Here is a 14,984-nt window from a genome sequence, read left to right on the forward strand (position 1 = left end):
CCTGGGAAAATTATTTCCCATCTCTCTGCCTCCGTTTGCCTCCTTGTGATGGGGGTTATGAAAATAGTGACCTGCCTTCTAGGGGCTTGATAGGAATGGAATGAGCTCGTTCATGGTAGGGGCTCAGGACAGCACAGCAAGTACCCCAGAGGTACTGCTGTGGCCGATCTAGGTTTTCCCGATTCTTCCCTGTGTCTTCACGTCCCATGTTGAAGGGTCTCCTGGCTTGAATGAGGACTCTGTCTCAGCAACATCTCTGGGTCCTTCCCTCCTTTCTCTCTCTCTCTCTCTTTTTTTTTTTTTAAAGATTTTATTTATTTATTTGACAGAGACAGAGACAGCGAGAGCAGGAACACAAGCAGGGGGAGTGGGAGAGGGAGAAGCAGGCCTCCCGCGGAGCGGGGAGCCCGATGCGGGGCTCAATCCCAGGACCCTGGGATCATGACCTGAGCCGAAGGCAGACGCTTAACGACGGAGCCACCCAGGGGCCCCCCTTCCCTCCTTTCTGTGCCGGCCCTCGCCGCCCTCCCCCTGCCTGTCCCCTCTCTGAAGGCCCCCCTGCCTGCAGCCCAGGTTCTTGCCTCCGGCCATCCACACCACACTCTCGAGGCCTTTCCACAGCGCTGGTCCTCAGCGCCTGCCCGCCCTCAGGGCTTCCATCTCAGCCCCACGAGGCTCTTCTTGGCCAGGCCCCAGCCTCCGCTCTCACTCCCATTCCAGAAACCCCGAGCTCCCGCTGAGGGCTCCCAGATTCAAGTGCACAGACCCACGCTGGTCAGTGAGGAGCACCAAGGACGACACAGCATTGCTACTTTTTCTCTTATCAGTATACTTCTAACTAGAAGATGTCTTTCTTACTTTGAGATTATATTCTTCCTAGTATGTATAGTCAGTGGTGGTGATGATAGACGGTAGTCTTGGGTAGGTATATTTGCGTGCACGCATGTGCTTGTGTGTATGTGTTGGTTGTTAACTGGCACCGTAGAAAGTTGGCATCTCTATGTGGATCTCAGTTTTCTATGTGGGGATTTTACTGGCCTTCTTCTGAACCTCAGAGACTGGGGACATCAGATCATGTTTCCCTGCCTTAATTCCCATTGCCCAGACACCACGTCCTGTCGCATGTTGATGGATTTGCACCCTTTATTCAACTCCAAGGCCCAAATCAAGTGTTACCTGCCCCCCCAGTGACCCTCTGAGTTCTCATTGCCCCCCACTGCCGCCCCCCCAGGCAGGAAGTATTGCGTCCTCTGCAGGTATCATCATCTCCTGACTTGGCTCTTCCTGGTGATTCCAGGCATCTTGGTTTTCTTTGTGGTCAGCAGCCCTACCAGGGCAGGGGGCGTCCAGCACCTCTTTGTTCTGCCTCACATCTGGCAGGTGCTTTTCTCAGAAGGTGGTCACTGAGTATCGGGAGATGGATTCTTTTGGGCAAGGAAGGCTCACTAAGGAAACAGAGGCCCTGCTGTGTTGGTCCGTTCTGGTTTGCCTCTGACATAAGTCATTCCATATTCTGAAGTTCCCTCCTTGCTTCTATCTTTGTGTCTTCCTTCTGCTCCGTGAGCAGGTCGGCTTCCTGCCCAGCAGCCCTGGCCCCCGGCAGGCCACAGCCCATACCTGACGAACGAGCCTGCAAATGAGTGGGGGAAACGAGCCCGAAGTGGCGTTTGTAGTGTCTGATGCGGAGGGCGCCTGCCTTCCCCACGAGGCCAGCCACATGGCGGGCAGCACCCAGGAATCAGCGGGTGGGGCTTGGCCCCCACCGTGTTTTGGGGAAAGGCCAAGGGCAGGAAGAGAGAGACAGGAGGTCCGTGGATAGAAGATGAGGAAGCAGGAATGCCCCAGCTCACTGAGGAGTGGACTTTGGAGTCAGACGGATGGGGGCCAGGTCCAGGCTCCGGCCGCGGGGGTGCCACACCCCAGATACACAGGCCAAATGGGTTTATTTAATAACCGGCTGGGAGCCAGGCACCAGTAGAGACGGGCAGGGGCTCGCGGTGAGCAAGACAGCCACAGATCCTGTTCTCACAGAGCTTCGTGGGTTCCGGTGGGAAAGACAGATGACCACCATCAACAGAAGGCCCCAGGATGATATCCTAGAGCCATCAGAGCCAGGATGGATGGGTGTCATGAAGAGAGGAGCTGGCCCCGGGTCAGGTGTGAGAATTAGCCCGGTAGCCCAGTGAGCTCAGTCACGGGGGCGTTGGTGTCCTTCCCTGCCTTGTTCTAGAACAGCGCCGGGCCGCAGGTCTGTGGGATCCACTGGTGGGGGGAGGTGGGCAGCGTCGGGCTCCAGGGGACAATGTGGCCCTGAGGGGACCAGGAGAGGGCTGGGGCCTGCCCCTTCAGCTCTAGCTGTCTGCTGTCAGCCGGGCTGGCCACCTGCCCCATCCATCCTTCGAAAACCCCGGGAGGCCCCCGCCTGCCCTGTGGCGGCATGTTTTACTTCCTCACGCAGATGTGGGGAAACATTTTTCATTAATTAACTGCTAATGCTTCGCAGGTGGCAGAGGTGGCTCTGGAATAGCACCACTGTGTTGTTCCGAGGCTAGAGGGATCCGCTAATGTGTTTGCACCTCCTGGAGCCTCCCAGCGCGGGGAGTAGGTTCCTCCCGAGCCCCAGAGACACCGCTGACTTCACGGGCTGGAGACAGAGGGTTGCAGGCCCGTCCACCCAGCCCCGCCTTCCCTCTGCGGACACACACCCTCTGCGGACACACACGTACGGGGACGTGCCCGCCCAGAACGCTGGGCCCCAGCCCCTCCTGCGTACTCTTGAGTGAGTGGGGCCACACCGTGCCCGGGCGGACGCACACCCACCTCTTGCTCACATGGACCGCCACGCACATAGTCAGCAACACATTCACGTCGTCTCTGCCCTGGAGGTTCCGGTAAAGAATCCTTCACTGGATGCTACAGCGTCTCTTCTGAAATTCCTGTCCTTGGGCCAGGCCCTGTACCTGAGGCCCGCTGGGGGAGGTGGCGGGGGGCGGGGAGGAGAGGACAGCTCCTCCCGGGTGCAGTCCCCGGAGCCTGTTGCCACCTGGGCTTTGCTCCCCTGGAGACAGCAGGCCCCCCGAGGAGTTGCTCAGGTGAAGGTGTCTGTCCTGGGCCAGTGTGTTGAATATTTGGTAAATGGAGGTGAAGGTCCCTCAGTGGCTCCTGCTGAATTTTGGGTCAAGTTCAAGCCACTGGGTACAGCCCCTTCTGTGCTCCAGGCTGTTTGTGAGGACCCTGTACCTGCTCCAGCCAACAGGGGCAGAGGTGGGGTGGGGGGAGCAGGGAGTCAAGGCATTCAAATAAAGATGGTAGTGATGGTGGGAGGGGGGAGGGGCTGGGGAGGAGGGGGATAGCTGCCCCCTCTGCCCACCTTCCACCACTTCAGGGAGTCACATGGCCGAGCCCCAGGCAAGGACGTGGGAAGTCCCGTGCCCTCACTTCCCCAGCAAGGCCACGGCAGGCGCGAGGGTGCAGGGAGGAGATGGGGTCAGCACGTCTGCCCCGATCTGTGAGCGACAGAGCCAGGATGTGAGCCCAGATGCCTGGCCGTAGCACCTGCATTCTGCACAGCCACACCGTACTGGTTTCCATGGCGTGCCCGAAATGTTACTGCACAGCGGGTGGGCGCGGGATGCCGATCTGGGGAGCTGTCCGGGCTTGGCAATCAACCAGCACTTTGTGCTGTGGGAGAAGGGAAAGGGCAGGGAATGTGCAGAAAAGTGACGTGACCAGAGCTGTGTTTGTAAAGGGGGTGGGGGTACCATGGGGAGGCCCGGTTAGAACACCTGTGAGGCATCTGGGGGGAGCCGCTGGTGGCCTGGACCGGGGTCACCGTGGTGTGGGTAGCCAACGGGGTGGGATTTGGGGTCTAATTTGTGGTTTATTCTGTGTGCTGCCCCTTTTTGCTTTGGCTGCTGGGAAGCTCAGAACCATGTGTGTGCCCTCCTCTGGTGTCCATGTGGTGTCTCTAAGCCCTTGACACTGTGGTCCTGTCCAGACTCCCCTTCCTCTGGATTTCTGCAGACGCTTATCTTGTGGGCCCTGTGTTTCTGGTAACTGCCACCCATCTTTTGTGGGTTATAAACCAAGTGATGACAATGGTCCATTATCCCCCTGCACATCTCTGGGGATCTTCACCTTCATCTTCAAACCAGCCTAGAGGCTTAGGGGGACCTGGCCAGTTCTCTCCCCCTTGTGCCAAAATGCCTTGGACAGCAGCCTTCTGGGGCCATGTGGCTCTAGCAGTTCTGCTCCATCTGGTGTCCGTGGGTGGGAAGGGAAGGAGAGGGTAATAACACAGAATAAACTGCGTCTGGGAAGAGAAGGATCCGTCTGCATCCTGCGCCTGGGGCGTGGAGCTGGGGAGATAGACGGTGGCGGGAGGGGTCCATGACCCGCACATCCCTCCCGAGCCCTCGCTTTCTGGGCCCCCGCTGGGGGCCGGGTGCTGCGGACACAGATGAAAACAAGCTCAACTAAGCTGCTTTCTCAAACAAGGCACCCCCTAGGCTTGTTCTTCCACACGGGGTTGCTCTGTTGACCACTGTGGACATAGTCTCCGCTCTACAGTTAACAATAACAGCTAGAGAGAGTGACCACACACCCGGGTTGGCTGGGGCGGTCCTGGTTTATGCCTTTTGTTGGTGTCTCACACATTTGTGTCCTGCTCTGGACACAAATTTACAGTCACCCTAGAAGATACAAGGGGGGGGGGGTCTCTGGAGTCAGGCTGCTCAAGGTCCTTCCCGACCTCCAGCATTTCCTCGCTCTGTGAATCAACAAGATGGCTCACGGCTCTGATCCTCAGTGTGCTCACCTATCAGGTGGATATGATCAGTCTGTATCTCATAGATGTACTGTGAGGGTGAAGTAAGATAGTACCTGACCCAGACAAGCAGGGACTGACTTTCACTCCATCATAATTCTTATGTTCCTTGTATAATATAAGTCACCATGGAAATTTCTACAGGAGACACCATGCTAGCATGGTATGTTAACCAGAGGGTCTATAGAGCCTTAAAACGTAGATAATATTATTTTACATGTATTGTAACATACTGTCAATGAACTAGTATTAAATGTCTTTACCTAAGAGTCCAGTCTCCGCGGCCACCCTGTGGTCACCCTGGATCTTTCTTTCAACACTAGGCATCAGGGATGACCATTATCTTTATTTTACAGATGTGGAAACCGAGGCTCAGAGGGGCTGGGGCTTGCCATGAGCCCTGGGCTACTGACAGGTGTCAGACCCTGAGGATCTCCTGGCTGCTCCTCGCCAGGGCTGCATGTCCCTGGGGCGCCCATCACGTGGGGCACTGAGCTAGATTTGACGGCAACCAGCCCATCGCAGGGCCTGGCCCCTCTGGTGGCCTCCTTCTGCTGAAAACCCTCCTGAGATCCCCTCACTCCAGCCCTGCTCTGCCAGCATCTTCGTGTCCCTCTGGGGCCTTTCAGCTCTGTATAAACTCGGGCTCCCCGCCCTGCCTGTGGGTAGCAGTGAGGTGAATTAACCCACTGGGTGTGGAGCTAAGTGTGTGCTGTGCAGCATGTGTGTACATGTGTGCATGGAGGGCCCTGGCCAAGGTTGGGCACGTGTGCCAGCAACCATGCTTGGGAGCACTGGTGGGTCTGTGAACATGCGCCCAAGGGCTATGGAGAGATTAAAACTAGGGCACTTGGAGCCTCATCATTGCCAGAAGAAAGGTCCCTTCCCTGTCCCAGGAGGGGTTTGGGTCAACTGAAGCTTATTTCTCCATCCTCCCGGCACTGGCCTGAGCTCTGGTCTGAGTTTCACTCAGCGGATGGGGGTCCTGGTGAGCCGTGGAAGCAACACTTGTCCCTCTCACGTGGCTCTCTGATTTCTCGGTCTTGTCCATTGCATTGTTTTCTATTCTAACAAATCTTCTTTCTTTAAACATGAACACATCGTAAACTCCTGAAGGGCCAGTGGTGAAGCTCATGTCTTCCTCTCTCCCAGGCTCCCCAGTAGCGCGTGTCCCCCGTGGCTTGAGGGCCCCACAGATGTGTTCTCTGCGCTTAAGAGCATGCGCAGGGACATGACCCCCTTACGCACGTTGCTGGCATATGCTGTGTGATTGTGCGTGATTTTCTTGACCTAGCAATCGATCTTGGCCAAGTTGCCTATCTGCTTTATTTCCTTCCATGTCTGTACACAGGTCACAGAGGGGAGGGATGATCAGTGACTTAGCCAGTGGCCTGTCGATGATACCAGTCTCCTGTGTGTGACAAACAGCACCTTGAGTGTCCTTGGATGTCCATCTGTGTGTGTCCCACAGAGTGCAAAAATGGCCTAGTTTTCTGAACAAAGGATCCAAAGGAGAGCTACTTTCCTTGGACCATTCATGGACGGACTCCTTCCATGGCTCTTCAGCGAGGAGCATGGCCAAGCCTGTGCTGAGGTCCGAGACAGAGAGCTGACAGCTGAGCTAGAGGGCAGGCACCCAGGGACCATTGCTGCTCCTTGATACCTGTACAGGTAGCTTCAGGAGCAGAGGGCAAGGCTCTGAACCTTGTCTGGGACAGGAGAAGGTGGAGACTTGCAGAGAAAGTCAAATTTAGCCTAGTGGCTGAAGTTTCCAGGGCAAAGAAGCCGAGGAGAACAGCACAGGCGAAGGGCATAGCTTGGGCAAAGGTCCTGGGGTGGGAGAGATTTCATGGGGAATTTGAGAAGTCTTCAGATTGCTGTGGCCAAATGCAAAGTTGGGGGAGGGCTTCCAGTAGGCCATAGAAGGGTTCTGGCGGGGAGGGCTTCCATAGAAGCGAGCACATGAACTCAGGTGCTGGTACATACTACCTGTGGGCACTTGCCCATGGGAATGAGCCCCAGGCTTTGGAGAGTCACTGGTGGCCCCTTGGGGGAGCGGAGGCACCTCAGCAACCCCCCGGCCATGGAGTCATGTAGGATTGGTGATCATGTGAGCCCTTCCTCAATGTTCCCCTCCCAGATGAGATGGACCAAGCCCCCCCAGCGCGCTCCGAATATCTGGTCTCAGGGATCCGAACTCCCCCGGTGAGGAGGAATAGCAAACTGGCCACCCTGGGCAGGATCTTCAAACCCTGGAAATGGAGGAAGAAGAAAAACGAAAAACTGAAGCAGACGACGTCCGGTGAGCATGGGGGTGAGGGAGCTGGTGCCCCGGTCACCGTGCTTCTCCATGCTGATGTTGTCTCCCCAGCCCCCACTGGAGGGCCAGCTGAGCTCTGTGGGCCCTGACGGCAGGAGCTGCTCAGCCTTCTTCTGGCTGGGGCAGGTCAGCACCAGGCACACCTGCAACCCATTCACCGCCCAGACCCACGGGACACAAGTCACCGGGACCTTGCTGATGTAGTCTCAGAGTCCCTGCAGGCCGGGGCGGGGAGGCTGGCTTGGGCCAAGCTGTTCTTGCTGACCACACTGAGAACGCCAGGGCCTGCCCTCCCCAGGAGCCACCTGCGTGTGACTGGGAGGGTCCGGGCCCTCATCTTGGCCTGGATTCCTGGAGGCTTCCCCTCTTACTGGAAACCAGAGCCAGCCGTCTCCAGCTCCTAAGCTCTTCCTGCAGAGGCTGGTTATCAGGCCCTCCCACCCCAACGCCCTCCCACCAGAGGACCCAGAAGCTTCCTTCCCTCACTCACCTCGGGCTGCATCCTTACACCCTGCCAGTCCCAGCTCTGTGGGAGGTTGGGTTGCGGCGGGTTGTACCGTTGCCCCTGCCCCCTCGCATCCACACCAGGAACTATGGCCGGGACCCTGGACGACAGATGCGGTGACAACACCATTGCTGGCCGTGATGGCAAGTAGTGACCAAGTGAACACTCAGGGCCAACCCATGGGCTAGCGCTCTTCCTGGGACCCCGCCCATCTTGGGGAGGGGCAGCAGGCTTGGTGTAGGGGGAGCCAGGCCCAGGTTTGAGCAGCCAGCAGGCCCCAGAGCTGGGGTGTGAGCCCTGGCAGCCTGGCTCCAGTCTGGCTCCGGATGACAGGGTGTCCTTGGTGAAGGGGAAGGAGGTCGGTGCTCCGAGAAGCAAACCCCAGGGGAGACCACATCTCAGCTCCCCCTGGGCCACACTGCTGAGCGGTATACTGTTAGCTACGGCTGGAGACCATTAGTGAGGGAGCCGTGCACGTGGAATCAGTCTAGGCCTTGGGGACCAGCCTGGGAAGTGCTGATCTCAGGCTGCTCTCCCTAGCGGTCCCCGGGGCCCCGGTCTCCTGTGCAGCCTCAGAGCCCTGCAGACTGCAGAGACAGAGCCGATGGGGGCGGGGGGAAGGGGCTGCTAACAGCAGCAGGCCCTCCAGTCACACTTGTTATATGTTTTAGGAATGATTTCTTAACCCCCCAAGAAGCTGATTGACCAGTCCTCCATGTGGAGAATGAAAGCAGATCAGTGTCACTGCAGGAATCCTGAGCACCTGCTGTGTGCCCCACACAGAGTAGATGGGGGGCGCGGGCCCTGCGCACTTAGAGCATTCTGCCCAGTGGGGATGGGGGCGACAGGCCAGGGAGCGTGTGCACAAGCCCGGGAGACATCACGGCTCTGGCAGGGCCGCAGAGGAGCTGAGCAGGTGCTGGGGAGGAGGCGTGAGGAGCTGGGTCTCACTTTGGGCTGGATGATCTGAGAAGTTTCAGGTGAGGAACACTGTTGAGCCCAGGTGTAACTGGCCCCTTGAGAAAATCAGGGAACAGCATCGTAGCAGAGGGAATGCAAAGGCACTGAGTTGGGGAAGGCACAGGGGGCCGGGGCACGGTGACCTCTGTGACCTCGGGAGCCCCTGATGTGCTCTGGTTCGTAGAATTGGAATGTGGAGCTGTGCATCTGCGGGACTCCACACCCCAGGCCCCCTCAGCACCGTGCTACAGGGGAGCGACCTGTAAGTTCATCAGGATGCTGGGGGTCCCTACAGGTGCACTGAAGTCTGCAGGTTAATACCTGTGGGAGCCCCACCTGGGGGGGGGGCCCTTTATCAGGCATTTGGAAATCTGAGGAACAGGACTGCCTTTCGTTTATTTACACTAAACCATTCTTCCCCCCAAAGTGTGGGATGTCATTTATTTCAGTGTATCGATCCCCGATTTCACAGGCATTGTTGGTTAGCATGAGGAAGTAAATCTAAAGGTGATTTAAAGAGACAAACAAAGCCAACAGTGGCTCAGGAAGGGTGAGCATGGGCTGCATGACGAGGATGACTCCCCGTCGCTGCGGTCTGGGAAGGGGGCCCCGAGCCGGCACCTGCTTGGGGGGGCAGTCCCCTGAGATGGGGACAGCAGACCCTCGCAGCTGCCTCTCTGGGTCATTGGGAGGCTCAGGAGTCAGGGCAGGTGCCGTCCTATGTGTGAGCATCACCCCGGGCTGGCCGGACCATGGGGTCCCTCGGTTCTTCAGACCTCCACCCCGGTTCTGCTCACCCCCATCTGTTAGACCGGACGACGGCCTCTCTACATACACCTCCCCAAGTCAGGGTTCAGTTTCTCCGTTTCTTGCATGCTTCCGGCTCCTGGAAGTTGGACTAAGAAAGGACATTATGTTCCCTTTGCCTGAAAATGTCTTCTTCCTGATGTTTGGGTTTTCCCTGTTCATGCTCTGCTCTTGGTGTGAACACCCGCAGGGAAGCCAGCCCTGACATTCCAGCACAGCCGGTTTCCCAGACGCCCTCAGGTTCTGGGTCATTCCACTTGCCCATTTGTAGATGCCCATGATCAGAGGCCGTACCTTTCTTTCTCCCCCATGCCTGCTACAAGTAGGTGCTCAGTAAAGGCTTTATTAGTTCTCATCATTAGAACAGCCCCGTTATCACTGCCTGCTCCCCCCCCCCCCCCAGAGGCCCCTAGAGCCCTGGAGGGAGAGGGGATGAGTTGGTTCTGCTCCCCAGGGACTCCCCAGTGCGTACCCAGCACTTGGCACATAGTAGGTGCTCAGTAAATATTTTTAAATACATAACTTCATTGCCATTACATGTTTGTAATGGGGTCCAAGGTATTGCATGGGGTGGTATTTGGAAACCGAGTTCTAGTATAGGCAAATCGTTTTCTGGACAGATAAAGAAAAGAAGCTGTCCAGCAGAGCGAGGCCCCTGCTTCGAGTCTGGGGTGAGCTGCCCAGCGGGAAGGCTGTTCTGAGGAGGATTTGAGGAGAACTGGAACCGTGGGGTCTGGGGTGGGGGAGGCTGGCCCCTCCCTCTCTGTTCGGTGACTTCTTTGAAAGCTTGAAGCTGGGGTTTTTATCGGAGGCACCTCTGGTGGGGCAGTGACACAGAGGACCATTCTGTGGACAGACCCCAAGAGCCATCAGGATGTAGTGAGCTAAAGAGAACAGGACCCGCAGAGAAGTGCCCCAGGGTGTTGGGGGCAGAGAGAAGATGCGGTCCTAGGTGGGGACATTAAGGAGCATTTGGCAAAGGGTAGGAATGGACAGGAAGTCAGCTTAGGGAAGGGAAGGTTATCCGAGGCGTCGCTTTTCAGATGAATCACAGAAATTATTGCCTTAAGTAGTCCGCCGAATGGGCTTCCTTCGGTGTGCGTCTGTGCAACGCTCGGCAGACCCCATGGTAGGAAAGCTTGGGATTCCTGGACAAGCCCCCGCCTCCCCACCATGGCCCCCAACCCCGCAGGCCCCTGTTGTAAGCAGGGCGTGCAGGCAGGCCGTGGTGCCCTTGACTCACCAGCATGTTTGTGTTGTGCAGCGCTGGAGAAGAAGATGGCCGGCAGGCAAGGTCGGGAGGAGCTCATCAAGAAGGGTCTGCTGGAAATGATGGAGCGGGGTAAGTGGGGCCCGGAGGCCCGTTGAGGGCGGAGCAGTGATCAGGGGCGCCCAATGTCCAGGTGCAGGGGCTGGGCCCAAGGAGGCCTCGTCAGTGGCTGTTCCCCGTTGGCCCATCCTGAGGTTCCGGGCCACCTGTGCACAGGGCATGGAGCTGAGAGCAGTCACCTGTCAGGTGACGGGGCGGGCTGGCGCTCTGTCCTGCGTCCCCCGAGCTGGTGGTGTTGGCCTCCTTGTTGGCCATGACCCCCAATTCGGGCAGGTTATTTTGACTCACGCGGCCCAGTACCCTGTCACCCCTTGGGAAGTATTGATGGTATTCTGGGCGCTGACCCGCCTCACCCCTTCCCTGCACCCCCAGCCCCCCGGCCGTGCTGACCCCACTCTGCAGATGAGGAACGTGAGGGTCCAGGAGGGGCCACTCCGGGGTCATGCATCCCAGGGCCCAGCCGCCGTCCATACTCTGCTCTGGAGGTCTCACCACGGGGGTGTCTGCCCATGGCTGACACTGGCTGTTACCGCTCGCCGTTCATTCACAAAGTTCTGGAGCTCCCTCCCTGGTCTTGTGCTCTCGGTGACGATGAGGCACAGACTCGGGTCCTGATGCACACCTTCCGTGCTTCGTCCTTCCGGAGACTCCGGTGTCGGCGGACCTCGCCGCGGCCGGGAGCTCTCTCCACAGCCCAGCCACGCTCTTGCCTCCCGACTGGGGGGCCTGGCCTCGTGGCGTCAATTCCCCAAGGCTGTGCGAGCCTGTGGAACTCCTGTCTCCGTGTCCAGTGCTTGTGTGGTTTGGCCCAGGTCTCAGGACTAGGGAAGCCGGGGTACCCCGATGTGTAACAGGCTCTGCCTCTGGCCTCTCTCAAACCCATGGTGGTCTCTGCTCTCCTTCCTTGTCTTCAGCTGCAGGGGGAAGGGCTTCGATGATGCCGTGTTCCTGGGAAACCAGGCACGAAAGTGCTTACTCTGGGTGATGGAACTTTGCGTGTGAATGGGGCGCTTGGTCCCTGGTGCTGTGGTGCTCTGGTCTTGAAAGTCTGACCCTCAGGTTTCGGGGAGTGTCATTGCTGATGGAAATTCGGACTGTTTTAGTCGGGATGGGAAAACGCAGCTCCAAACTCTGCATTTTGAATATGTTGCCAACAAACCTCCCTTTGGACCTTGGGGAGGGGCGGGGAAGATGAGAACAACATTAAAGGCCTGTTTATCATCCTTACAGACAGTACCATCGCTGGTGAATGAAGAGGGAACAGAGGTGTGGATTTGATTCCTGTCGGAAGAATAAAGGGGTGGGTGCAGAATGGAAGGGGGGCTCTGCTTTTCCTCAACTCTGAGCCTTTGTTAAAGACATTGTCTGATGGACTGACGGGCCACACGGAGCAGGCGGTGTCTGGCTTTGGCTCCCAGCGTGTCATTTGCCAACCCCCACGTTAGATCACACTCTGTCTTGCTGAGTGATTATGAGCCGGAAACCAGGTGGGTCCAACAAACAGCATCCTTCCCCAAGAGTTGGAAATGCGCTCACAGACTGATGCCATAGTAGATAATCCCACAGAGCAACAGAAAGTCACAGCGGAGCTGAGCATCCGGACAACGAGACATGGGGTCCCGGCCTGGGCAGGGGTAGGGCGTGATGTCTCAGTGGGGCCCCAGGGCAAAGGAGAACAGGCTGGTTCTCAGAGCCTGCTGCACACTGGCATCACCTGGGGAGCGTGTCAATTAAACACTCTGGGGGCGGGACCCAGGCACCTGTGCTTTATAAACCTCCCCAGCTGCCTCCAGCTTTGGTGACATCAAAGTTGAGAAGCAGAGAGTGCGGGGAGGTGGTGCGCATCTTCCAGCCGGGAGGAGCAGCGTAAGCAGAGCCCCACGGAGGAAGGGGAGAAGGTGGGAGAGGTGCAGGGTTACTGGAAAGGGGGAGGGGGCCCCGGGTCCGACAGAGCCTGGTATCTTCCCTGCACCCCCCAGAAGCTGCTGGGTGACAAGCCCAGGGCAGTACAGGGGTGTGGGCTGAGTGGGTCTGCAGCGAGCCTGCCGGGGGAGTTGCTGAGGGTGACGTGTTAGCAGCAGGGTAGTAGGGTGCTTCTGGGAAGGGGTCTGGGGTCAGGGAGAGGAGGGGGACGTGCTCTTGTTCTGTGGAACTCTTTCCTGCCTGTGTGCCCTCCCCTGAGTGCAGGGACAACGGGATCTAAGATGGTGTTTGGCAGCAGGCCCCTGGGGTAAAGGCCGCCCCGCACTGGTGTTTTGCCATGCGCTTGCTTAGAAAATGCCTTTTCCCGCTGGGGGTGAAGGCCAGCCCCAGCCAGGCCATGTGCGTCCCCTCATTCATCCTGGTGTTGGATTAACCAGCATTCCTGCTCATTGCTAGGAATCCTTGGTGGGGGTGTGGAGCCCCCTCCTGGCTCTGGGTTGGGAGCTGAGCTGTGAGCCCCCTCCCCTCCCCTCCCATGGCCTTTGTCTGGTGCAGGTGCAGGGGTGAGTCCCTCCTGGGTTTGAATGGACTCCTGGTCTGCCACCACCTGTTCTCAGCCAGGCACGTGTCTGCAGCCGGAGCACCTCCTGCGGCCGGCCGTGCTACCGAGCCTGTGCCCAGGGCTGTCCCCAGGACTTCACGCCCAGTAGGCACCTGGCTGGGGGGTGTGGGTGACCGTGACCGTGGGGCCCAGAGAGGCCCCCACGGGCTCGGGCACAGACCCTGCAGAGCTGCCCCCGACCTCACACTTGAGCTTCCTTGGCCAGGACAAACCCACATGCATGCTTGCCGCCCCCCCCCCCCACCCATGTCTGTCACCTGGGAGTTTGCCCACAAAGCTGAGCAGCATGACGGTGCGAGCTGGCTCCGGGGCTTGGCCGGCAGGAGAGAGTCCCGGGGGGGGGGGGGGGGCGGCAAGCCTATGTCCCTCTCTGGGGGTGTTGTTTTGTGATCCTATGAACCCAAGCATTTTATGAACTAGCCTGACCCACCCCTCTTCTTGTTCTGGGAAGTTTGGTCATCTGCCGGAACCTGGGAAGGACCTGTGGGTGCTATTAAGAGACATGGGACCTGGACCAGGTGTGGGTGGGGCGGGAGGAGGTGACCCCTCCCCCACTCTGTCTTCCCTGCTTTGGTCACACTCCTCTGATCCAGCAGTGACAGGTGGGGGCAAGGCAGTGCCCCACCGGCCCCTCCACTCCGTCCTCACCCAAAGGCAGCAAGTAAGGAGCCTGCGCATTCCTCCATCTTCCCGAAGGTGTCTGCCTGGCGTTCTCTTAACTGAAGGAATTTCGTCCTCTACCATGGGATAGAAGAGATCGCTGTCCCCCTGGTGTTGTGTTTGCTGACCTGAGAGGCACGAGGTTTCCTTCCTGGAGGGGGTGGGGGTGGAGAGTGACAAATCAAGTGCGTGTGGCTTCTGTGTGGCAGGCATGCCGGGGGCAGTGTGTGCGTGTCTGCGGCATGTTCCCGGTCACCGCGGCTGCTCCGTGTAACCTAGGTGCTCCGCTGTGTGCTCCCCCCACAGCCCTCAGGGAGGATGGGCATCCGATGGAGATCGGCCTGGAGGGAGGGCTGGCTGAACAGTGAGGCACAGGGGACAGCCACCCACAGCTCCCCCCGCCCCAGCCAGTGTTCCTTAGCAACCGCCCTGCCACCAGCGCTATTTTGGGAACTGTAACTTTTCATTGAACATGATTGTGAACGGGGGCTCTGAGCATGGTCCAGAAGAGTCCTACAGGTGCACTGAGCTGGGACGCGGGTGGAGGATGCTCCGACGGCCTATCTGGTGGAGCCTCTGCCGAGCCGGTGGCAGGCTGCAGACCATTGGGCCCTCCAGGTTCAGTGTTCTGACCACTGTATTGTTGGTGATGATGATGGGGGGGTGGTGTCCGTCACTGGCAGCAAATGGCCTCTCCTTTCTAAGATTCGGAGTCCGCCTCTGTAAACGGTGGGTTGCAGTCTCACCTGGTGAAGGTGTGCATTCATCTGACACGGTGCTTGCGGGGTACCTGTGCCGTGTCTCTGGTGGGGCTGGCTGTCCTCTGTCCTCTGTTGCCAAGGACCAAGTAAGCTAGTGGCAGAGCCCGTCCCAACCATACAGGGAGGACGTGTAAAGCAGTCCTGAGCAAAGGTGGGAGGAAGTACGGTTTTGAACTTGAGCTTTGTGACCTTTCATTGTACCCACTGGGTGTGTTCTCCTGGCTGGCATCTGGGTCTTTTCCTGGGTCGGGGTTCGTTGACGAACCATAAT

At 58.2% G+C, this 14,984-nt stretch overlaps 1 protein-coding gene across 1 annotated transcript in view; it reads left to right on the plus strand.

Annotated features, from left to right (window-relative positions):
• Window positions 1-14,984, plus strand: part of PHACTR3 (phosphatase and actin regulator 3) — a 206,762-nt gene that overhangs the window by 105,109 nt on the left and 86,669 nt on the right. Inside the window, exons 2-3 of the mRNA XM_028089174.1 lie at window positions 6,966-7,127; window positions 10,682-10,759. Coding sequence (XP_027944975.1) covers window positions 6,966-7,127; window positions 10,682-10,759 — 240 coding nt within the window. The remainder of the gene's footprint in view (window positions 1-6,965; window positions 7,128-10,681; window positions 10,760-14,984) is intronic.

Source organism: Eumetopias jubatus, unplaced genomic scaffold (assembly GCF_037043125.1).
Source record: "Eumetopias jubatus isolate StellerSeaLion01/CBP00866 unplaced genomic scaffold, mEumJub1_p1.0 scaffold_9, whole genome shotgun sequence".
NCBI lineage: Eukaryota > Metazoa > Chordata > Mammalia > Carnivora > Otariidae > Eumetopias > Eumetopias jubatus.